Source organism: Saccopteryx leptura, chromosome 1 (assembly GCF_036850995.1).
Source record: "Saccopteryx leptura isolate mSacLep1 chromosome 1, mSacLep1_pri_phased_curated, whole genome shotgun sequence".
In the NCBI taxonomy this organism is placed as follows: domain Eukaryota; kingdom Metazoa; phylum Chordata; class Mammalia; order Chiroptera; family Emballonuridae; genus Saccopteryx; species Saccopteryx leptura.
Genome location: NC_089503.1, coordinates 246748065 through 246773209, shown reverse-complemented (window position 1 = coordinate 246773209; position 25145 = coordinate 246748065). Strand labels below are relative to the sequence as shown.

At 48.0% G+C, this 25145-nt stretch overlaps 1 protein-coding gene across 1 annotated transcript in view; it reads right to left on the bottom strand.

Moving 5' to 3' along the window:
• Window positions 1-1336: 1336 nt before the first annotated feature.
• Window positions 1337-25145, bottom strand: part of ATCAY (ATCAY kinesin light chain interacting caytaxin) — a 34457-nt gene continuing 10648 nt past the window's right edge. The window contains exons 3-13 of the mRNA XM_066343872.1: window positions 19699-19757; window positions 19096-19317; window positions 17170-17355; window positions 16760-16862; window positions 15591-15722; window positions 14863-14949; window positions 10200-10298; window positions 9121-9156; window positions 7181-7252; window positions 5891-5923; window positions 1337-3783 (exon numbers count right to left, since the gene is read on the bottom strand). Coding sequence (XP_066199969.1) covers window positions 3774-3783; window positions 5891-5923; window positions 7181-7252; window positions 9121-9156; window positions 10200-10298; window positions 14863-14949; window positions 15591-15722; window positions 16760-16862; window positions 17170-17355; window positions 19096-19317; window positions 19699-19757 — 1039 coding nt within the window. The 3' untranslated portion in view covers window positions 1337-3773. The remainder of the gene's footprint in view (window positions 3784-5890; window positions 5924-7180; window positions 7253-9120; window positions 9157-10199; window positions 10299-14862; window positions 14950-15590; window positions 15723-16759; window positions 16863-17169; window positions 17356-19095; window positions 19318-19698; window positions 19758-25145) is intronic.

Here is a 25145-nt window from a genome sequence, read left to right as displayed (position 1 = left end):
TACAAACTCTGTACAAACTGACATCTCACTCAGCACTCCACCATCTTGGCTGCTTCTCCTGGCCTCCTCCACGTGGCCTTTCTCTGCTCTCCTCTGCTCTCTCTTCTAATGATAATCTCAGGAACCAAGAGCCCAAATCCCGTTCTGCCCCCATTTTATAGTGTAGCTTCACAACCTTTAATCCAATATACAAAATAGGGAAGTCTCTAATACAAAGTCACTTCTCTGAGGCATGATTGGATTGTACCGCCCCACATCAAAAAGGGTGGGAAAGGCTTAATCCCAAAACCAAGCCCCAGGCTACAACAATCTTGCCTGCCCTCAACACACATTAATATCACCTGGGCGACAGCCTCCTTGTGTCATCTTTAACAAAGTGAGCATAATACATTTTATCTGCCCAACACCTCCCCTCCCCGCTAATCTAGTAAGTTAACTGTTTTCCTGAGTCCTGTGAACTGCTGTAACAAATTGTCAAATCTGAAATGGGGGGAAGTATGGGGACCCTGATTTGTAGCTGAGTGGGACAGAAGTGTGGGTAACCTGGGCACCCGCTCCTTTTGCTGGGCATCAACTGTACCAGCATTTGATGGGACAGTTGTGGGGCTGAGCCCTTAACCTGTGGAGTCTGCAATAACTCTGGCTAGTGTCAGAATTGAATTAAATTATAGGACATTCATCTGGTGTCTGCAGAGAACTGAATTGTTTGGTATGGGAAAAAGCCCCCACGTCTGGTGGCAGAAGGGTTAGTGTGAGTGTAAAGAGAAAATAGAGTTTTCCTTTTCAATAGTAATAATAATACACTTATAATAATACTAATTAATATAATATATAGTTATATATAAATATATAATTAATATCATTATTGTTACTATTAACTGCTGACTCGGTTTGATTCCATAAGGGATTGGAGGCAGGAAATGAACTTTAATCACAGAGAGGCAGAGTTGAAAGGGGCCTCAGGAATAACCCATTGGGGCCCCACTCTGCAGATGAGAGAAGCCACACAGGACAGGTGATGGCCCTAGGCATCCAAGATCACCAAGGCAGAGTTGTTAAAGCTCTTTCTCTGAACCATACCCAAGACCAGTGCGGGCCACAGCCTTTGGAAATGGATAAAAGTAACAGAGCTCTGCCTGACCTGTGGTGGCGCGGTGGATAAAGCATCGACCTGGAAATGCTGAGGTTGCTGGTTCAAAACCCTGGGCTTGCCTGGTCAAGGCACATATGGGAGTTGAAGCTTCCTGCTCCTCCCCCCCTTCTCTCTCTCTCTCTCCCTCCCCCCCCTCTAAAAAAATGAATAAATAAAAATAATTTTTTAAAAAAGTAACAGAACTCTGTTCTTAGTTATAGTTTATTTCACATAAAAATCCCCCCAAGTTTATGGAAATGATGTTCTCACATCACAACAGTAATCATAGTGAATTGTGGGGTTTTTTTGTCTTTAAAAACCACAAAACTTGCCATGGGAAAGATGAGTGTGTGAACGCTGACTTTGGGGCAGGACTTATGATGCCCCCATGTGTTACAAGGGGAAAGAAAACCCAGTGTTCCTTTACCAGGGGTCTAGGTCCATTGCCTTTTGGCCCAAACTGCCCCACAGATGCAAATCTTTCACAAAGCCAATTTCAGAAGTCGGGTAGCAGCCTGCCTTGACACAGTGGCCCCACTTAGACAGAACTATGCTGCACGCAGATGTCTCACACCTGTGACAGGTGGCTAGCCTGGAAACAGCCTCCTCAGAGGACTTTGTTCTGGAAGGGCTGCTGTGACTGAATTGGGGTCCTTGGTCTGCTTGGCTGTGGGTGGTCTGTGGTCCTGCTGTTCCACAGGGGCACGGTGGTAGGCCACGCTGAACCTGCTGGAATTCCTTGTGTGGCCAGAATCTTTAGCCTGCAAGGTCCTTGAGGGCTGAACGAGGTCAGCACCTTTGTCCATCTGTTGCCTCTGCAGGGATTTGTTATTGTTGGATGGGGTAGAATGACTTGGTTCCTATCCCTGGCTCCATTTTTTCCCCTTGCACCAGCCTGCTGAGAGTTACTGTATTCACTGGGGTGGATGCACCCCAGTCCTTTCGGGACCATCCCGATCTCAGATGAACAGAGCTGGCCACCTGAACCTGGAGTTTAGGGCCTGAGATAGAGGGGCCTTTTGAAGGGCAGCCCAGAGAGGCCCATCCACTGACCTTTGCTGCCTCAGGTTCCAGGTGATTCACCTGGGCCTAGAACAGGTTCCCTGTCCTTTATTTGACATTTGGGAAGGAGAGCAGAACTTCAATTTAAAAACTCCACAAGGCCCCCAAATGTCCTGGCCTCATGGAGCAGTGTTAGGTCTCAGAATATGCAGCCCCAAAGCAGCTCAGAAACCCAGCATTTTCCAAGGCAGGAACTGTGGCGTTGGGGTAGTTGCTTGATGTGACAAAGCTCTGGGCATCCCTTTTCTGAGTACTATATGTCACTAGCTCCCTCCTGTTGTTGGGATAGCTCCAATCACAGCCCCCTGCCGTCCCAGGTCAGAAAACATTTGACATTTCCACTGAGGCTAAGAACCTCATATTTGTAAACTGTGACATGAGGTAACTGAACCTCAATGACAGCCAGGTAAGAAGACTGCTACAAAGCCAGGAAAAGGGCCCAGAGTGTGTTCCTGCTCAACTTTTTCTCAGATTTACAGAAATAGACTCTTAGGATTAGAGGGGGCACAGAGAACCAGTTTCTGCAAGCACTGTTCAGTCTTTTTAAAAAATACCTCCAGAGACGAGGAACTCACTGCCTCTAGGGGCGAGCTGACTGGTTTTTGGACCACGTTAGAAAAGTCTGTCTCCTTTGAATGCAGGTGGTTGGAGTGTCCAGTCCACTGGGATTTATATTCCCAGGTGACCTTTGAAAGAAGCAAACATCCAATACCCTGTATCTTCCTTGTTCTTGGTCTGTGTTTCCAGGATGAGCCTATTTGTGTTGGCTTTTCAGCCTCTGCTCTTGGTGGGAGCCCAAGGGGCACATCCCAACCCTGTGCTGGGAGGATTGGAGAAGTGGGACAACTCGTTTCCTTTGGAGGTATTGATCGGCCTGCCCTGTGGCATGGCATCTGCATTAAGGGGCTTGAGAAAGTTCTAGATGGAGAGGGTGTATGTGATTTTGCAACTGTAAGGTAAGGATGACTAGTGGCAGCTCTCACTTGTGCTGTGGGCTCCAACACTCCCATCAGATGTGGGTGTCATAAGAAACAAAGGGGTCCAGTCAAATGTAAAGCCGTGAGTTTGAAGGTGCCCAGGGTACAACCCTGATGGGGGGGCTGAGCTTCCTGGCCAGACGCCCAGGATTGTGGGGGCCATTCTAGGAGGAAAGGCACAAGGATGAATTCCAGATCTGGCCGGGGCCGGTAGGCATCTATGGCTCCAATCTGGGCCAACTGTCAAGCAAGAGAAGGGTCTTAAACCAGGACTTTGTGCAGTGGGAGGGGACTCAAGCCACCAAGGACACATGGGCTATGTCCTCTGCTTCTCTCCTCGGCTTTGAGTTTGTGAGCCTGGAAGGGGGGAGGGCTACGAACCAGATTCTTTTTCAGAATGCACTTCTATTGCATCATTTAAAAAAATGTTTTCAAGCAGCTAAAAAGGATGCTGGGTTTCAGAGATGGGTGGAGCAGATGGGCACTCTCCAAAGACTGGGGATTCGAGATGAGGTGGGGATGAGGTCCAGGGCCAGAGGGCATCTGACAGAGGTTCCTTGGCATCTGGTATTTTCTTTCGTGTTCTCTGTACTCTCATCACCTTAGGACATGCTGGAGAGGGAAAAACAGGCGATGTTATTATTGCCTTTATTTTAATTTTATTTGAATTTTTATAAGAGTTTATTTGAACCAAACCAACAACATATGCTTAGGAAGCACAATCTCAAATTCTCCCTACTATTATTTCTAAAGAAAGTGGAAAATACTGCCCCATATGCACGAAATCCAAAAGAAAGGTCTCATCTGGCTCTGGTGCACTCTCAGCAGCAAGAGTGGCACTTGCCTGTCAAGGTCTACCACCTGCCACCCGCCTTCCAGCTGTGGTTCTGAAGGGGATCTCTCTCTTGGTGTACCAGCACGACCGACCTTAGGGCTGGTACCCTCAATCAGACTGGAGGGAAACTTCAACCTATCTTCCTATCTTCCTTCCTTCCTTCCTTCCTTCCTTCCTTCCTTCCTTCCTTCCTTCCTTCCTTCCTTCCTTCCTTCCTTCCATCCATCCATATAATCAGCTATCCAACCACTGATCTGTCTGCTCATCCATCTATCCATCATTCCATACATTTCCTTTTGCGCCTTTAATTATTTCTACCTGAGGATACCCAGGTGAGGTCTAATTCTGTTGATTATTGTATCTGCTGAGTTTTTCTCATGGTGGATGATTTCCTTGTGTTTATTTTTATTGACTGATTTTAGAGACAGAGAGAGAGAAGCATTCATTTGTTGTTCCACTTAGTAGTGTATTCATTGGTTGCTTCTCACATGTTCCCTGACCAAGAATCAAACTCACAACCTTGGTGTTTTGGGATGGCTCTAACCAACTGAGCTAACCAGTCAGAACCTCCTTGTGAATTTTATGTCTGTGAATGTAAACTCATCTCCAGAAGGCATGGATTGAGATGGTCTTTTCAAAAATGCAGTGAGGCCTGACCTGTGGTGGTGCAGTAAAGTGTTGACCTGGAATGTTGAGGTCGCTGGGTCAAAACCCTGGGCTTGCCTGGTTGATGGTTCCTGCTCCTTCCTCCCTTCTCTCTTTCTCTCTCTCTCCTCTCTAAAATGAATAAATAAAATCTTTATATTAAAAAAAAAACCACAGTGAGAACTTGTATCCACTCAGTATCCCCATGGCAGTATTGGTTTAAGACTGTTTTTGATGTTGTTTTTTTCTTAGCTTGGGGGTTCCCACATCACATGGGGTAGTATTAGAACATGTGTCCAGGCCATGTTACAGGTTTGTAGGAGTGTGTGGTCAAGGATTAACCCTGCACATTCTAAAGAAATGCCTAGCTCCTGGGAGACTACCTCTGAGCTCTGGGAATGTCTTGCCTGATAAAGTGGGACCTTGGCTCATGTCAGAATATGTATGCTAACAATATAATTTAGGGTAGAGGGTACCAGCTTGACCTCTGGAGGGACTGAAAAGGTCAGCCCAGGAGCAGTCAGCCATGCACATGTGACTGACCCCAGTAAACACCCTAGAGAGCAAGGCTCAAGTGAGCATCCCTTGTTGGTAACACTTCCTGTGTGTTGCCACATCTTTGCTAGGAGAATTAAGGGCTGTCCTATCGCTGATCTTCACCCATATCCATCCTTTCACTATAATAAACCTTAGTTATGAGCACAGCTTTACTGAGTTCTGTGAATTTTTCTAGCAAACCACTGAACCCGTGGGTGGTCTTTAGGACCCCCAACACACAACAAGGCTTTCCCTGGCATCCAGAACCAGGCAGAGACACTGAGACAGAATGTGGGCAGATGGTGCACCCTTTGGCTGGGGTGGGCTCCACTCAGAACACTTTTTTGTGTGTGTGTGACAGAGACAGAGAAAGACAGAGAGAGGGACAGATAGGGACAGACAGACAGGAAGGAAGAGAGATGAGAAGCATCAGTTCTTTATTGTGGCACCTTAGCTGTTCATTGATTGCTTTGGGGGCGGCTACAGCAGACCGAGTGACCCCTTGCTCAAGCCAGCAACCTTGGGTTCAAGCTGGTGAGCCTTGCTCAAACCAGATGAGCCTGCGCTCAAGTCAGCGACCTCGGGGTTTTGAACCTGGGTCCTCTGTGTCCCAGTCCGATGCTCTATCCACTGCACCAGCACCTGGTCAGGCTTAGAACATTTTTTTTAAAAGGCTCCAAGATCACCCTGTTTCCTACATACCTTGTTTCCTGATCTTCTGTGACCGGAGCAGACCTACGGAAAAGGAAAAGAGTCTTAACATTATTTGCCTATTTTGGGAACCTTGGCATTTGTCTATGAGCCCCATGAGGGCTGACATAGCTTCATCTTCATCTGGTGTGAAGCAAGTGTCAGCATGTGTTTGCTGCGTGACAAATAAGCCAGGACAGGCAGTCATGAGGAGACCAGTCAAGGCCCTTCACTAATGCAAAATAAAGCCACTAATGTTGCTCAGGATCCACTATGTCTGAAGAGGTCAAACATACCCACAGGGACTTGCACAAAGGTCACCTACTTCTTAGACCTTCATCTGAGAGCAGAACTTGGTCAATTGGTGGCATTAGCTGCCTGTGGTCCCTGTGCTTGGCTTGTGCTGAATACAGGGAAGAGGATGGAATGGTTACAAGATAGATCCACTGCCCTTGAGAAGCTCAAGGGTAGGAGAAGGAGGATCTGAGAAGCATCAAATGTAGGAGGCAGACCTGACAGAGACAGGAAAGTTGGGAGGGACTTCCAGAGGCGAGGGAGGGGCCAGAGCCAAGTTGCTTGTCTATACATCCCAGGGCGAAGCTCTAAAGGACTTTTGATAGATATTTTGTGTATTTAAAAAAAAAAGAAAGGGGAGGTAGGGAATGGAAGCAATTGCTTAAAGGGCACGGGGTCTCCTTCTCAGCTAATGGGATATTCTAGAACTAGAAAGAGGTATTGACAATGTGAATACACTAAACGGTGTACTTTAAAATGGTTTGTTGCATGTTGTGTGAATTTCACCTCAATTAAAAATAAATGAGCGAGAAAAGTGCAGGAGGAGGGAAGGGCCTAGAGGCACACTGTCCGCAGATGCTCACTGACAGTGAGCACTTTTCTGTTTCCCTGTTGTCAAGTACAGAAGCCCTGGGCCCCGAAACGTGGCAAGTGCAACTGAGGAACAAACTTCTAAATTTTATTTACTCTTAATTCATTTAAATTAAAATAATGGCCTCTGCAAGTGGCCCTATGTGAGACAGCTCAGGGTGGAGGGAAAAGTGACCCCAACACTGAGCATTTATGGCGGAGTAGGCATCATGCTGGTGGTTCATACCCACGTCTGTATTTCATCATCCTGATAACACTGGGATCATGAAAACATGGTAACATTGTGGTTACTTTTATCTGATGGGCTTGGCAGTCCCGGGGTTGGGGGTCAGCTCTCATCTGTGGTCACTATGTGTTTACCTGTGCTCCAGTCCCTGGGTGGGGGTCAGCTCTCATCTGTGGTCACTATGTGTTTACCTGTGCTCCGCTGGTGCCGCCTCTGGCTTCTCTTCTGACCTGGGCAGGACGAACTCAGGCTGCGGCCTTGCGCTGGTGACAGAGAGAGGTGACTAGGGATGACAAGGTAGTATGGATGCAGGGGCTCTCGGCTCCCGTTGGCCTCTCTGGCCTGAGCCCACAGTGAGAGCAGTTTGGACAGGCTTTGCTGCCCCCAGGAATGCTGGGCCCAGAAGGGGAGAGAGAAGTGATCACCCAGGAGTTAGGAAGATGAGGCAGTTGTGAGGGAGGGAACAGGAGTGGAGTCAGGGCAGGGGGACCTGAGCCATGCTTTCGGAGCATTTATCTCAGCTTGTCACCCAAGAGGCGCCTATGCACGTATGTCATGAGTGCTGTTGCCCCCATGCTACAGTTCCAGAAGGTGGGTGCCCTGCTTGTGTTGTGTCTCTATTCCTGTTCACAGCTAAAGCTTGGGAGGCAGGAGGAGTATAATACAGACACAGGAAGAGACACGGAGAAAGAGAGACAGAGAGACAGGGAGAGAGAGACGGGGGAGCGCATGAGGGAGGAAGGAGGAAAGAAAAAGGGAAAGGAAAGAGATATTACTACTTCACACCCATTACGATGGCTACTGTCATAAAAATAGAAAGTAACAAGTAATGACAAGGATGTGGAGAAATTGGACCTCTATGCGTTACCAGTGGGAATGTAAAATGAAGCAGCCACTGTGGAAAACAATATGATTCCCCTATATGAGGTCCCTAGAGGAGTCAGATCAATAGAGACAGAAAGTAAATGGTGGGGGCCAGGGGCTGGGGGCTAGTTAGTGTTTAGAGGGGACAGAGTTTCAGTTTAGGAAGATGAGAATGTTCTGGAGATGGATGGTGGGGATGGTTGCACAACAATGTGAGTGTACTTAATGCCACTGAGCTGTGCACTTAAAAATGGTTAAAATGGTGAATTTCACATTATGTGAATTTTCCTACAAGTAATTTTTTTTTAAATGACAGGTGGAAGGAAAGAAGAAAGGGAGGGAAGAAGGAAGGAGGAAGGAAGAAGAGCTAGGACAAGAGTGAGGAAAAATTCCTGAATGGCAAGGGATGGTGAGTTCTGCCCACCCCCAGCCTCACCTCCTCCATGCTGCCCTCTGTCATTATTAAATGATGCTGTGTGAAGCTACCATATTTTTGCTCATTATACGTCTCATCTGCCAACTTCACCCCTCCTGGTCCCAGGACCCACTTTCCTCATTGGGTGAGGTGTCCCTCTCCTTTGCCAGTTAAAGAAACTTCCAGATTAGGACCCTCTCTTAGTTGCCTCTGTGTCCCTGGGTTCTAGCGCTGGACCAGGAAATGGTACATGCTTTCTAGCCACTGAAAGCTCCAATTCTCTCACAGACTTGCTATGTGGCCATGGGCAGGTGCCTTGCCCTCTCTGAACTTTGGATACCTTGGTTGTAAGATGCTGTTAGCATCTTGGGCCTGCCTGACTCTTGGGGGGATGTGAAAGTATCCAGGTGAATGAATAAGGGCTCCATAACTGGGTGGGACCAGCACAGTCCTGAAGATCTGTGGCACTAATGAAAATGAGCCAATAAAGTAATAAAGGGGCATGTCTGGGTCTGAAGGGTGAGTGGGGAGCTTGTGTTCTCTCTGTGAAGGGAAAAAATATCACCATGATTACCACAAGCCCACCATTTTTGCCAAGGGGGCTACACTGTCCCTGATTTTTCACAATAACCTCCAAGGTCATTGTGAACTTTTTATTTGTCTCATGTCATTATGTGACTAAGGGGAAACCTGGATTTGAACTTGGGTCTGACTCCAAGTCCTCGGGAGAAGAGCACGGACTTGAGTTTGACACTGGACCTTGCTGAGCCAAAGCCACTGGCCGCCTCTCACATGCAGGCCCAGCTCAGCACCAGCCCCCTCCCAGCTCTTACAGGGCCACTCTGCACTGACCTTTCTCTCCTGGCCTTGAGCCTTTCCTCTTCATACCTGGACGAGAGAAGGAACAGCATGTCAGACAGCCTTCCTTTCCCTGTAGGTATACTACCCAGGTAGTTCTGAATATGAACTGGGCTTTAGAGCAGAAAGTACAGCTGGAGCTGACAGTCTGCTGGCCATTTCATGTTCCCTGCAGCTGCCTTTGAAGACTCCCACCCCCCAGGACAGGAAATATCTGTTTCACTGGCATATTCCAGCAACTGGTGTAGATGTGACTCAGCAGACATTGTTTTGCCTGACCCAATGATTGTGCCCCATTCTAAAGCAACCCACTCACCGATACGGGTTGATCTACACACCCCTCCATTGGGGCAAAATATTTCTGTAAAGGGTCTAAGGGTAAATATTTTCAGCTTTGCAGGCCAGTCTTGGTTGCACCAACTCAATTTAGTTGTAGCTTGAAAACAGCCATAAATGATCTGTTAATGTGGCTGTGTGCCAATAAAACTTTATTTATAAAAACAAGCTGTGGCGCCTGACCAGGTGGTGGCGCAGTGGATAGAGCGTTGGACTGGGATGCCGAGGACCCAGGTTCGAGACTCCAAGGTTGCCAGCTTGAGCGCGGGCTCATCTGGTTTGAGCAAAAGCTCACCAGCTTGGACCCAAGGTCACTGGCTCGAGCAAGGGGTTTCTCGGTCTGCTGAAGGCCCGCGGTCAAGGCACATGTGAGAAAGCAATCAATGAACAACTAAGATGTCACAATGTGCATCGAAAAACTAATGATTGATGCTTCTCATCTCTCCGTTCCTGTCTGTCTGTCCCTCTCTCTGACTCTCTTTCTGTCTCTGTAAAAAAACAACAACAAAAAAACAAGCTGTGGGCCATGGCTTGCTGGTCCTGCTCTGTGCTAGATCTTACTAGGCCCACTGTATTCTCTAATCTCACATGTGCTTATTTCACTGATTCCTTCTGTTCTTCTGCTCTCCCACTCATGTCTGGTTCCTGGGCAGTTGTGTTAAGTTGAGTGGGATTTGAGGACCTTGGGGGCATTGTGGACGCAGGTAGGGGCACTCACAGAACATGGGGACACTTACTGTAGCACACAGTCTGGGATCTGCACGTGTTCCATGGGGATGAGCTGCTCCAGATCTTCCAAGCTGTGCACATACTGGATCTTATTGATGAATTTGACGCTGCCAGGAGGATAAGGAGGCGTGGTTGCACAGAGCAAGGAGCAATGGCAGACAGGGAGGCACACATAACCCAATTTGAGGATGCCCCAAGCACCTTTGCTGAAATCTCCTTCCCAACCCAATGCCAGCCTCCACCCCCTGCCTCTAGTGATGTAGACAAAGCAGAGACTGAGGTCTCCCCTTGCAAGAGTAGAAGAATCCTGGGCCTTGCATCTGACCCTGTTCCCTGCTAAGATGAGGCACTTGTTTAAAGGAAGCAGAGAGCCAACAGGGTAACTAGACTCTAGGCTGTCTCCCTCCCCCCCTAAGAATTGCTCCTCTGGGTTAATTTTCCCAAGAATGCTTTCCTGGCACTCTTGTCACTGCTGGGGACACCAGTCATCATTTGGGCACAGAAAGGCAAACATGGGACTGCTGATTCACGCTCCATTCTTTTGGAATGAACGATTTCTTCCTGTCCAAACCTAGACTCAGGATGTCTGGTAGCACGCAATGATTTGTAACCGGCACATTGCTTTCAACTCATGGTTATCATTACTTTTAAAAAATTTAACTTAACCTGGCCCTGGCCGGTTGGCTCAGCGGTATAGCATCGGCCTGGCGTGCGGGGGACCTGGGTTCAATTCCCGGCCAGGGCACATAGGAGAAGCGCCCATTTGCTTCTCCACCCCCCCCTCCTTCCTCTCTGTCTCTCTCTTCCCCTCCCGCAGCCAAGGCTCCATTGGAGCAAAGATGGCCCGGGCGCTGGGGATGGCTCCTTGGCCTCTGCCCCAGGCGCTGGAGTGGCTCTGGTCGCGGCAGAGCGATGCCCCGGAGGGGCAGAGCATCGCCCCCTGGTGGGCAGAGCGTCGCCCCTGGTGGGCGTGCCGGGTGGATCCCGGTTGGGTGCATGCGGGAGTCTGTCTGACTGTCTCTCCCTGTTTCCAGCTTCAGAAAAATACAAAAAAAAAAAAAAAAATTAACTTAAACCTAATTTTGGTGATATGTAAGATCACACTTTTTTCAAGGGAAAACAATTTTTTAAACAATGAAAAAATGTAAGGCTAAGAGAATATAATAGTACAATAAATAAGAAAATAACCAAGTAGCAGTAAAAAAAGGTAAGGGAGTAAAATGTCTTTAAGAGTGTGTCAAGAAGTTTTATATCTTTTTTTTTTCTTTTTTTTTAGAGAGACAAAAAGGGAGAAAGACAGGACGGGAGAGAGATGAGAAGTATCAACTTGTAATTGGTCACTTTAGTTGTTCATTGATTGTTCCTCATACGTGCCTTGACCAGGGGCTCCAGCTGAGCCAGTGACCCCTTGTTTCAGCCAGCAACCTTGGGCTTCAAGACAGTGCCCTTTGGGTTCAAGTCAGCAAACTTGGGATCATGTCTATGATCCCATACACAAGCCGGCAACCCCACGCTCAAGCTGGCAAGCCTGCACTCAAGCCTAATGACCCCACGCTCAAGCCAGTAATCTCGGGGTTTCAAACCAGAGACCTCAACATCCCAGGTGGATGCTCTATCCTCTGCACCACCACTGACTTGTTAGGCTATATCTATTTTTAGAGGTTAGATGAAAATTGGGCTCAAGCTTTCCAGCATCTGGCAATGTTATGCAGCTCACAGTGTCTATGAGGGAAAAAGAAAGCAGTTACTCAGCAGAGGCCAATGGTAAATGATTGAGGAATGACAGAAACATTTTCCCATGGAGAGTCACAAAGTGGTCATGTGTACTGGAATGAACTCCAACTGCTTTTATTTTAAAAATTACTCTCAGGCCTGACCTGTGGTGGTGCAGTGGATAGTGTTGATCTGGAACTGAGGTCGCTGGTTTGAAGCCCTGGGCTTGCTGGGTCAAGGCACTTACGACAAGCAATCAGTGAACAGCTAAAGCAAGGGTCCCCAAACTATGGCCCACAGGCCGCATGCGGCCCCCTGAGGCCATTTATCCACCCCCGCCGCACTTCCAGAAGCGGCACCTCTTTCATTGGTGGTCAGTGAGAGGAGCACATTGACCATCTCATTAGCCAGAAGGAGGCCCATAGTTCCCACTGAAATACTGGTTAAAATAAGATATATGCAGTGTGCATAGGGATTTGTTCATAGTTTTTTATATAGTCCGGCCCTCCAACGGTCTGAGGGACAGTGAACTGGCCCCCTGTGTAAAAAGTTTGGGGACCCCTGAACTAAAGTGAAGCAACTATGAGTTGATACTTCTCGTTCCCCTGCCCCTCTTCCTTTTCTCTCTGTAAAATCAATAAATAAAATCTTTAAAAAAAATGACTCTCAGAGCATGAGGCCTCCCTCCAGGTGGTGTGACAGAAGGGTAAAGGGCAAACAGGCAGGGAATCTCAGACAGGGCAGGAATCATGTCCCCACCTGTCTCATCAGGGCTGTTCACTCTGTACCTATGTCAGGGTCCAGCAGGCTCACAGGGTGGACTGATTGGATTTATTGGCAAGGTTTTTTGTGATGCTCAGAGCTGACACCTGTTGCTCTGAGCCCTAGTCTATAAATACAGGCAAAAATCACATCATGATGATGTGGTCATACCCACCACACCCATCACTGAAAACAGATACCCAAATCTCCACTGTGACTGTGCTCCGTCTGCCTGTGAGCTGAGCTTTCTAACTCATGTTGGGGTGGTGAGAGGGTGGCAATCAGGAGGCAGAATTCTAGTTCAGTGTGAAGCACATTCCCAACCTTTGATTAGTACGGAACACAGGGGTTTTCTTGGAGATATGATCACAGAAGCTTAGCTCGATTGCAGCTCAGAATTGGTCTCCACCTTCCTCTGCTTTTATATTTATTTTTTAAAAGACTTAAAAAAATATATTGTATTGATTGATTTCAGAGAGAGTAGAGAGAGAGAAGGAGGGGAGAGCAGGAAGCATCAACTCATAGTAGTTGCTTCTCGTATGTGCCTTGACCGGAAAAGTCCGGGGTTTCAAACCGGTGACCTCAGCGCTCCAGGTTAATGCTTTATTCACTGTACCACCACAGGTCAGGCTACTTTCCACAGCTTTTTTTTTTTGTATTTTTCTGAAGCTGGAAACGGGGAGAGACAGTCAGACAGACTCCCGCACGCGCCCGACCGGGATCCACCCGGCACGCCCACCAGGGGGCGACACTCTGCCCACCAGGGGGCGACGCTCTGCCCACCAGGGGGCGATGCTCTGCCCCTCCGGGGCGTCGCTCTGCCGCGACCAGAGCCACTCTAGCGCCTGGGCAGAGGCCAAGGAGCCATCCCCAGCGCCCGGGCCATCTTTGCTCCAATGGAGCCTCGGCTGCGGGAGGGGAAGAGAGAGACAGAGAGGAAGGAGAGGGGGAGGGGTGGAGAGGCAGATGGGTGCTTCTCCTGTGTGCCCTGGCCGGGAATCGAACCCGGGACTTCTGCATGCCAGGTCGACGCTCTACCACTGAGCCAAACGGCCAGGGCTTTTCCTCAGCTTTTAAATTAAAAAATTCATTTTTCTTCCCTCCCTCTCCCCTCGTTTTTCTTTGAAAGCTCAAAATGAGACCCTCAAAATTTACCATGGAAATAGGAACCATGAGTGAGCGAATAATCTGCCCTGGATGACGGGATATTGAGGACGGAATGCAGCTCTGTTAGGAGGGAATGCATGTTCACTGTTTTGCCCGGTGGGTTCATCAGTAGCACAAATGATCAATAGTTAGTGTATTATTTGCCTGCTTTCACTAATATTAGGAGTCTTTGAGCACAGAGCACCTGTGGTCGCGAATTGCTCATGCTGTGAGTGTCTTTTCAAGGCAAAGTGTGGCCCCGACTCTTAAACTCATCAGATTCTTAATTGAGAATGTGGAAATGAACAATCTTGATTCAATTCAATGTTTGGAATGATAATAAATTAAATGTATATTCAAATTTTATGTGATTGACTAGGACATTTAACATGCCAAATTTTGTTTTCCTTGATCTGTTTTTCCAGGTGCTTCTATATCATGCACTCGGGGGGTTATGTGTTGGTTCATTGAATTATTGGCCAGGAGTAGGTCAGACCCTCTCAGCATCCTAATGGCCCCCACACAAATTCTGGAGTGAATGGAACTCCTTTCTGGGGGGTGTGGTGGGCTAGCGACCTTGCTGTGTGACTCTGGATGAGTTCCTTGACCTTTCTGAGCCTTAGTTTCCTCATCCATGAAGTGTACATGATTACACCAGCCTCTCAGGGTTGAGAGCCAAGAATTTATGAACAGGTGTCCAACATTCTATATGGGAGAGCTGTTTATTATTATTTTTCCTGTGTTTGTCCCGTAATAACAATACCTGTGATTGAAAACTGTTTAAAGTAATAATACATATTTAGCACAGAGAAGCTGAGAGCCCTGGCCAAATAGCTCAGTTGGTTAGAGCATTGTCTCAAAATGCAGAGATTGCTGGTTTGATTCCCGGTCAGGGCACATACAGGAACAGATCTATTCCTGTCTCTCTCTCTAAAATCAATAAAATAAACATAAGAGAGAGAGAGAGAGAGAAGCTTGGAAATGCAGATTAAAAAAAAAAAAGACTCACAACAACCTATATGGGTAAGTGGACACAGGTCACCAGCTCACCTGATGAAAGGGCGGGAGATGGCCAGCACAGTACGAATGAACCAGGACGGGTGGACGATGATTAAGGACTTCAGGTTTTTCCGTAACCTGTGTGGGAAGGCAGAGGAAGCAGAATGGCTCCTGGGGGCAAGCCCGGGGAGGGCAGAGCTCACAGGTGTTGCCTCCTTCCTACTTCCTTTGGCACTGTGATTTACATGGGGGAGGCAGAGTCTCTAGAGCTGAACACCTTGGCAGAGTTTGCAAATGGTAGAGCGTGTTCTCTCTCAGAGCCTGAGCCTTTGATTGCATGGACACGCCACCTCCTGTTTTTGAAAGCTTTTCTGGGGCACCATGGTTCTGACCACCTATGTGGTCATGTTGAATTGCACCCCCTCAATTCATATGTTGCAGCTCTAACCCCAAGGACATCAGAATGGTACACTATTTGGAAAACAGGGTCATTGCAGATATAATGATTGCAGATGAGGTCATACCAGAGCAGGGGGGACCTCTAATACAAGATGAGTGATGTCCTTATAAGAAGAGAGTCAGGGTATATACACGCATGCAGGGGGATGCCATGTGGAAATGCAGGCATCAACAAACCAAGGGATGCCAAGGATTGCCAGTGACCACTAGAAGCTGGGAGAGCCTGAAACAGATTCTCCTCAGGGCCCCAGAGGAACCAGCCCTGCTGATAGCTCAGTGCTTGGGTCCCCTTGCCCCAGAGGTGGGCCCCACCTGCTCACCTTCTATCAATCATCTGGTAACACTTCTTCAGCCAGCTGATGCCCGGCATCCTCCTCCGGGGGGTGGCACCATTCAGGTACACAATCATGTAATCCTCTGCCACCAGGAGTTCCAAACTGCTGATGACGTACCTGATCATAGGACATAAGAGCACAGGGAACCGGAAAGAGCATCCCAGAGTTAGAAAGCCCCAGGTCCTGGGAGTGAACACCTGTGGCACTTGCCCCCTTTGCCACCCCTTGTGCCAGCCACACCTGTTCATAAATTCTTGTGTGTCATGGTACACTCAAGATGGGGTGGATGTAAATAACCCCAGCCCACCCTAAGTTTGTGTCAGTGGGTATAATGATTGTAGTAGTTTCTAACTTCAATTGCGCATTTACTATGTGCCATGCTTTATATGCATGACTTCACTTAATATCTCCACTAATTCTGGGAGTGGGTCTCAATAGCCCCAGATATAGCTGAGGAACAGGCAGCCACAGCAGATGGTCCATTGCACTAGATGTTAGGGACTTAGGGCCCATCCTGGCTCCATCTTTCCCTAAGTGATTTCAGAAAAATCCTTTCCTCTCTCTCAGCCTCTACTTTCCCATCTGTACTTGGTGAGACTGGGTTGCCATTCTATACTTAGTGAGACTGGCCACTTCCCATTCTGACTTTCCACAGGTACCTCCTCGTTCTTTGGCCCACCCAGCACCCAGCCCACTGTGTAAGAAGGAAATCTTCATCAAAATGGTAATGAGTAAATCATGATTTACTGAGCTCACTTACTTAGCTTCCAGGTGCTTTACATGTATTATCTGTCTCCATCATAATAAAATGGTACCTGTGTGTCCTTGGGCCAGTGACTTACTCTCTGTGCCTCAGACTCTGCACCTGTAGAGTGGGAGGAACCTGCCCCCAGGACTGTGGTGAGGGTGGAATGTGTTAGCACATACGCAGCACTTAGCCTTGTGGCTGCCACATAGTAAATACTCAATAAATGACTGTGATGATGATGAGGATGATGAGTGCACCAGAGAGGCCCAGTGGGTGAGCAGGTAGCCCAGCCCCTCCCTGGTGCCAGCCAGAACCCCCTCCCAACAGGGTTTTCGCAGCCTAGGCCAGCACACTGCTGGGACTCTCAAAAATGCTGGTGGCTGGATGGAGCGGGAGGGCCACTTACAGGAAGAGGTGCTCCATGATGTAGTGGTAGTCAGGAGAGCTGCTGTCTGGGAGGAAGCAGGCAGCAAAGACGATGATGGCATTGAGACCTTCGCCATAGTACCCTGAGGAGATGTGGCCAGTGAGTGGCCCCGAGTAGACATGGGCAGAGTCCTCTCTGAGCTCTAAGCCACACAATGCCCCTGATCTATCTCTGCCTTTGGTAGGAAATACCAACCATTCTTATAAGCACCCACTGTGTGCACTCGGCATCGGTGCTTTGTCCCCATGCAAGTTTCACCCCTAGCAACCCAAAGACAAGAGCATAATATCCCTGTGGCTCATGAAGAGACTGAGGTTCCAAGAGGGCCACTGATGGGGTTCCACTTGTCCAGCTAGAGCCAGGAGGGGGCCCTAGGGGCATGGTCTCACCTCCATGGGTCACTACTCTCATGTAGGGCCGGATCATGTGCAGGTCAATGCGGTGTTCTTGTTCTCCAATGATCACTGTCCGCCACAGGCGACCGTTGGCAGCACTGCCATCCTCAGCTGTGCCGTCCCCAAACAGATCTGCACTGTCCCCAGGCATGTTCTTGGCAGCGGCCACAGGGGTGTCATCTGGAAGCAGGCCAGGGATGAGTGGAAAGAATGCTTGAGTCCAGTGTCTTGTTCCGGCCCGTCCTGGCTCCCTTTGCTTCCCACGGCTGTGGAGCCCGCACCTCTCTCCCCAGGCCACAGGCAGAACGCCTATCCTACATCACTCAACGGCAGAGTTAGGTTGAGGCTTCTGGGGAAAATGGAGGAACTGGGAGTAAAAAAATCTCACCCAAATAATTTTTTTCAAGCTATAGAGCACAGGAAAGTGCTCTGGGTGGATATCAGGCAGTCAAAGTGGGTAGAACTAATTTCTGTGAACGACTTGCTGTGTGCCCTTGTGTGTATTCTTCCCCTCTCTAGGCATCTTTCCTTCTCAGTTCTCAGCTACTCTTAAAATATCCACCTCTATCCCACCTTTCACCCTGCAGGCTCCCTGCCTCAGGAAATGGCTCAGCCGTATTCCTAGCTGCTCAGGCCCCTGAACCCCATCGTCATAAACCCCTTCTTCCCTTTACATTCCATATCCACCCAGCAGGTACTGTGGCTTGGATTCCATCCCCACGGCCACCGCCATCATAGTCCTTCTCACTTGACCCGTGCTCTTGTCTTGAGATGTCAGATCAGCTAAAACTTACCAGCAAGACCTGTCCTGACTACCCTTCAAAAGGAACCCCCAACCACAGTTACTCCAGCTCAAGGTGTCGGAGCACTTTTAACATCCTCTGTGGGGGGCTGTCCTGGGCCCTGTGGGGTGCTGAGTAACATCCCTGGCCTTCCTTCCCAGTCGCGATAACCATAGATATCACCAGACATTGCCAAGTGTTATCTGGGGGGCAGAATCACCCCTCTGGTGAGACGCCCTGCCCTATGTCATTACCTCACCTAATATTCTCATTGTACTGATGGCCAGATGCAATTATTTCGTGCACATTTCTTTCAGTATCTAGCATCTGTCTCTGACCACCATGCATGCAAGTGGGCATCATCTATTCCTGTCATATTCCCTCCACATCCCTACATCTCAATTGAGACCTGCTCCCAAGTAAATGCTCCACAAACACTTGTGGAATCAGTTGGATGTGCTTCCTTTGGTCTCAGTCACCTTCAAGAATCTGATGAGCCTGACCAGGCAGTGGCACAGTGGATAGAGCATCAGACTGGGATGCAAAGGACCCAGGTTCGAAACCCTGAGGTCGCCAACTTGAGCACTCAACAGCTTGAGTGTGGGGTTGCTGGCTTGAGCGTGGGATCACAGACATGACCCCATGGTCATGTCTATGGGCTTGAGCCCAAAGGTTTCTGGCTTGAAGCCCAAGGTCACTGGCTTGAGCCCAAGGTCACTGGTTTGAACAAGGGGTTACTCACTCGGCTGTAGCCTCCCAGTCAAGGCACATATGAGAAAGCAATCAATAAACAACTAAGGTGCAGCAACAAAGAATTGATGCTTCTCATCTCTCTCCCTTTCTGTCTGTCCTTATCTGTCCCTCTCTCTGTCTGTCTCTGTCACAAAAAAGAAAAAAAAAATCTGATGAAAGCCACATTACCCCTGAAAAATCCACAAGATTACAATAAAAATATGCATGGAATTTCAGATGCAAGTGGACCCTCTGGGGCTGTTTTGTGAGCCCTGGGTTAGGATACCTGCCCTACTTGAGCCTGTGGGGATGGAGGGATTGCTCTAGCAAGCTGGCCCAGGAAGCCAGTGGGGCACTGAGTGTGATCTGGGGCCAGGCAGGTGCCATGAGCAGACCTCAAGCTCACCTTCCCACTCCAGCTCATTGCCATTCCCCAGGAACTCCAGCGAGTCAGTCTCATCAGGGGTCTCGATGTCATCCACATTGATGTCCAGGTCATCAGGGGTGTCCAAGAAGTCATCTGACAGTAGGGAGCCCTCACTCTGATCCAGGGAAATATTAATCTCTGGGGCAACTAGTGTCTTCCGCTTACGATGGGCTCCATTGAAGTTCAGTGTGTTGGGAGGGGCTGTGGGGAAACAGGAAAACAGAAACCAAACAAAACCAAACAGGTGCTTTTTCTTTCTTTCCCTCCTCTCCAATTCCTGACCTGATGGGAGTTTCACTCCATTGTATGCTAGGCTCACTACCTATATTTAGTAGATGAGAAATTGGAGGCACAGAGAAGCTAAGCAATCAGCTCAAGGACACACAGCAACATGGCTGTGCCAACTTCATGACAATGCCCACACTCTCACCCACCACGGCCTCTTTCCTTGCAGGCCTCGGAGCAGAACAACCTCCTTCCCTGCCATTCCACTCAGGAGTCATGGCCCCTGACATTTCTATAGTCCTGAGCAGAGCTGCGACCTAGAAATAGCGCGCTGTTTCTTCATGTGTGGAAACTCACAGGATGGGTCTTCTGCCGGGCTGCCAAGGGAGTCCATCCCTGTCTCTTCCCGGAGTGGCCTGTGAACCCAGCAGGGAGGGGACATCAATCACCAGGCATCGAAAATCCAGCCAACCGAGCATGGAGTTGAGACACAATAACAACAACAAAACCCATTTAGTTCAGTTCTGGGAATTGCTGGGACAAAATGCATCTGTTCATTAACACAGCAAATTATGGAGCCCCAGTGCTGAAGGGCTCCCTGCAGAGAACCTAATATATATTGTCTTTTTTTTTTTTCTGATGGGGAAAGCCACAGCTGAGAGATAGGGAGGATCTTGTCCAGTGTCACAGTTTTACATACCATGGGAATAAGTAGCATTTTCATGGGTGACTCTACAGGGTTTGTCCCTGATGAATAGTTGCTATTAAATGCAGCAAGAACTTATCTAGTGCACACAGCAGTTAACCAGAAGAGCTCTCTATGGCCATGCTGGCACAGTTTGAGCAACAACAACAAAAGTCATGGAGTATAGGCTCTGGCCAGTTGGCTCAGTGGTAGAGTGTCGGCCCGGTGTGTGAAAGACCTGGGTTTGATTCCCAATCAGGGCACACAGGAGAAGCAACCATCTGCTTCTCTACCCTTTTCCTCCCCCTCTCTCTCTTCCCCTACCACAGCCATGGCTCAATTGGTTCAAGCCAGGGGTGCTGAGGATGGCTCCATGGCCTCACCTCAGCAGTTAAAATACCTTGTTTGCTGAGCAATAGAGCAATGGCCCTAGATAGGCAGAGTATTGCCCCGTGGGGGGTTGCTGGGTGGATCCCCGTTGGGGTGCATGCAGGAGTCTCTCTGCCTCCCAGACTCTTACTTAATTTTAAAAAATCATGGAGTATTAGATTGTAAGCCAAAGCGTAAAATTAATGTCCATGAAACCATATGGGTATAAATAAATGATTGAATAAATAAATATAGGGGAGAAGAGATAACTTTTTTTTTTTGAGACTTCCTTTTTTTTCTTTTTAACAGAGACAAAGAGAGAGTCAGAGAGAGGAATAGACAGACAGGAATGGAGAGAGATGAGAAGCTTCAATCATTAGTTTTTCGTTGTGCATTGTGACACCTTAGCTGTTCATTGATTGCTTTCTCATATGTGCCCTGACCGTGGGCCTTCAGCAGACCGAGTAGCCCCTTGCTCAAGCTAGCGACCTTGGGTCCAAGCTGGTGAGCTTTTGCTCAAACCAGATGAGCCTGTGCTCAAGCTGGCAACCTCGGGGTCTCGAACCTGGGTCTCCGCATCCCAGTCTGACGCTTTATCCACTGCGCCACCGCCTGGTCAGGCTTTTTTTTTTAGTCTTTTCTGCACAATATTCCAAACAATGTATGTAGATACTCTGCTCTCAGGAAATGGAGAATAACTCTTTAATGTGGGCTGGACAGAGTGACTTCCTTCCAAAGAGGACAGCATGGCAAAGGGGAGAAACCTGACCAACACATTCAGTCAGGGGATCAGGTCAATGTCAACAGTGATAAGTCATGGTGACACATGACCCTGGTTATGATGAGTTGAGAAGAGCCCTTCACTGTGGGGTATTCCTCCCAGAACCAACCACCATCAGAAAAATACCAGAAAAAAAACACAAAAACCAATTTAGGGATATTCTACAAAATCCCTGACCAGTCCTCCTCAAAAGTGTCAGTCACCCAAAACAAAGAAAAGTCTGAGAAATTGTCACAGCCCAGATGAGCCTATGGAGACATGAGGACTAAATGTTACATGGGATCCTGGATGAGGTGCTGGGACAGAATAAGGATATTAGGAGAAACGGATTATGGAAATCTGAATAAACTGTGGACATAAGTCATTAAAAATGTATCGATATTGGTCTATTGCCTGACCTGGGGTGGCACAGTGAATAAAGCATTGACCTGAAATTCTGAGGTCGCCAGTTTGAAATCCTGGGCTTGCTCAGTCAAGACATACAAGAAGCAACTACTATGAGTTGATGCTTCCTGCTCTTCCCCCACTGCCTTTCTCTCTCTCTTTCTCTCCTCTCCCTAAAATCAATAAATAAAATCTTGGGCCCTGGCTGGTTAGTTCATTTGGTTAAGAGCATTGTCTCAAAACAACAAGGTTGTAGGTTTGATCCCTGGTCAGGGTACACATAGGAAGCGACCAAAAAATGCACAACTGAGTGGAACAACAAATGCTTTCCTCATCCCTCCTCTCCCCTCTCTCTATCTTCCTCTCTCTGTCTTTCTGAAAATCAATAAAAAGTGGCCTGACCTGTGGTGGCGCAGTGGATAAAGCGTCAACTTGGAAATGCTAAAGTCGCCGGTTCAAAACCCTGGGCTTGCCTGGTCAAGGCACATATGGGAGTTGATGCTTCCAGCTCCTCCCCCCTTCTCTCTCTCTGTCTTTCCCCTCTCCCTCTGTCTCTCCCTCTCCTCTCTAAAAAAAAAAAAAAAGAATAAATAAAAAAAAATTAAAAAAAATAAAAATCAATAAAAATTAAGCCCTGGCCAGATAGTTCAGTTGGTAGGAGCATCATCCTGGAGCACGGAGGTTGCTGCTTTGATTCCACAGTCAGGGCACATACAGGAGCAGCTCAACGTTCCCGTCTCTCTCTCTCCTTGCTTCTTTCAAAAAATAAAAAATAAAATAAAGCCTGACCAGGTAGTGGCACAGTGGATAGAGCGTCGGACTGGGATGCGGAGGACCCAGGTTTGAGACCCCGAGGTCGCCAGCTTGAGCGCAGGCTCATCTGGTTTGAGCAAAAGCTCACCAGCTTGGATCCAAGATCCCTGGCTTGAGCAAGGGGTTACTTGGTCTACTGTAGGCCCACGGTCAAGGCACATGTGAGAAAGCAATCAATTAACAACTAAAGTGCCACAACGAAAAACTGATGATTGATGCTTCTCATCTTTCTCCATCCCTGTCTGTCTGTCCCTGTCTATCCCTCTCTCTGAATCTCTCTCTGTCTTTGTCAAACAAACAAACAAAAACTTGAAAAAAAATATTGGTCCATTAATTGTAGCAAATGTACCAGCCTAATTAAAAATGTTAACATAGGAGAAATCAGGTACAGGGTATATGGAAACTTTCTGTAGTATCTGTACAATTTTTCTGTAAATATAAAACTTCTAAAAAGTATTTTTTTCAAGTACAGTTAACATTCAATATTATTTTGTATTAGTTTCAGGTGTACAGCACAGTGTGGTTAGACAATCATATACTTAAAAAGTGCTCCCTCTGGTGCTGGATAGAGCATTGGTCTGAGATGCGAGGACCCAGGTTCAAAGCTGGCTTGAATGCGGCTCATCTGGCTTGAGTGGGGGCTCACCAGCTTGAGCCCAAATGTCGCTGGCTTGAGCTCAAGGTTGCTGGCTTGAACCCAAGGTCGCTGGCTTGAGCAAGGGGTCACTCACTTGGCTGTAGCCCCCCCGGTCAAGGCACATATGAGAAAGCAATCAATGAACAACTAAGGTACTGCAACCAAGAATTGATTCTTTTCATCTCTCTTCCTTCCTGTCTGTCCCTCTCTCTGTCTCTTTATTGGTCTCTGTCACACACTCACACACACACACAAACCATATGCCAAGTGAAAGAAATCAGACACAAAAGGCCACACAGTGTGTTATTCCAGTGTGTGAAATGTCCAGAACAGGCAGATCCAGAGACAGGAAGTGGTTGCCAGGGGCTGGGGACAGAGGGTGGGTGACTTCTAAAGAGAACAACAGGTCTTCTTTAGGGGGTGATAGAAATGTTTTGGAAAAATCCAAAAACAAACAAACAAAAAAATGTTTTGTAGCTAGATAGAAGTGATGATTGCACAACATGTGAGTGTACCAAATGACACTAAAACGTGCATTTAAAATCGTTAATTTTATGTTATGTGAATTTTACCTCAAAAATTTTTTGATAATGGCAAGCTTCTAATAAAGTCAGAAGAAGGTTTTAAAGAGGCAGAGGGTTATTGAACAGTCAACTCACATGCCCACTTCATGTACACACTTCTCTATCCCCCTTCTCTGTAACTGCCACCCCAGCTCTCAGGATGGGAGGAGGAGCAGGGCTGGTAACTCCCGAAGAAGTCCAAGGTTCTGGAGTAAGGAAGCACACTGTACATGTGCAGAATTACCCCGAACTGCAGACTGATGGCTGATGCATCACCCCAAGTTCCATCCTGTCCATATAGCACTTAAAAACATTTAAAATTTGCTGTTAAAACAGATATCTGACCCCAAAATTCTAGCTTTCTGTCTTTTCTTGAATCAGATCTACCCTTCATGTGTGGTAACCACCACCAGGAGCTGACTGTCCACCATTCTTGTTCACCTGGGTGCCAGAATTTTCTTCCAGCTCCTTTTGTTTCTGCTGCCTGCCCGGCACCCTTCAGTGTCTGACTGAGGCTGCCATCCCTGTTCTAGAATCAGCTAGAATCATAACATACTCTGTGAACAGGGCACTCGCCATGTGTCAGGTTGGAATGTCCATGGTATGACCTCATTTGCTCCTCACAGCAGCCCTATGGGGCAGGCAGAAGCAGATTTCACGGAGGAGGAAACTAAGGCTGGGCTAGAGGACCACTCCTGTGTAGAAATGAACAAGTGGGCAGAGCTGATTCCAGTCTCGCTCTACTCTATTGCCCCCTTGTGTCCAGTCAGCACATGTGCACCAACCCCTGTGGGGACAACTGGGAAGAAACCCTCTGGCCTGGGGAACATTTCTCATTGGCTGAGCGAAGCGCTCTGTTCAGCCACCAACTCCTCCTGCCAGAGGAAAACTGCATTGTTGTGCTGGCGGCACTGTCTTCAGTTCTCATCAGAAATGTGATTCGGCCTCCCAACCCTGGGTGATCCACAAAGATCCTACTTGGCTGCCAGTCTAGCCAACTGTTGCCAGGCTGCTGTCTAAGCGTCAAGGTGGGGAAAGCATACAACTGCTTAGTGGTGTGGACTGAGAAACCAAGGAACTGAGTAAAACAGTGCGAATGTCTGAGAGTCTGGAAGCAAACATCTGCTCTGCTACCCTCCAGCACCGTGTCTCCGGTATCCTTTTCCCTCTCTAGTCTCAGTTTTCCTCATCTGTAAAATGGGAATAGAGCTAGCACCTACTTCTTATTCATTTCACAATATATTCAGTGTCTGGGCTCTGGGAAACGTACAGGGCTGAATAAGACAGACAGAAATACAGTTTGGAGGGGGCTGGGAGCAGCTTTCTGCTAACTTGGCCAGGCTCTAGTACCCAGTTATCTGATCAAATCCTAGCCTACATGCTGCTGGGAAGGCAGGGGGTAGATGTGGATCAAATCTATAATTCACGGACATTAAGTAAAGGACTATCCTTGACAATATGGTGGACCTCATACAACTGAAAGGCATGAAGGTTTTCCTGAGGAAGAAGGAATTCTGCCTCAAGACTGCAGCATGGAATCCTGCCTGAGTTTCCAGCCTGCCCAAAGAATGT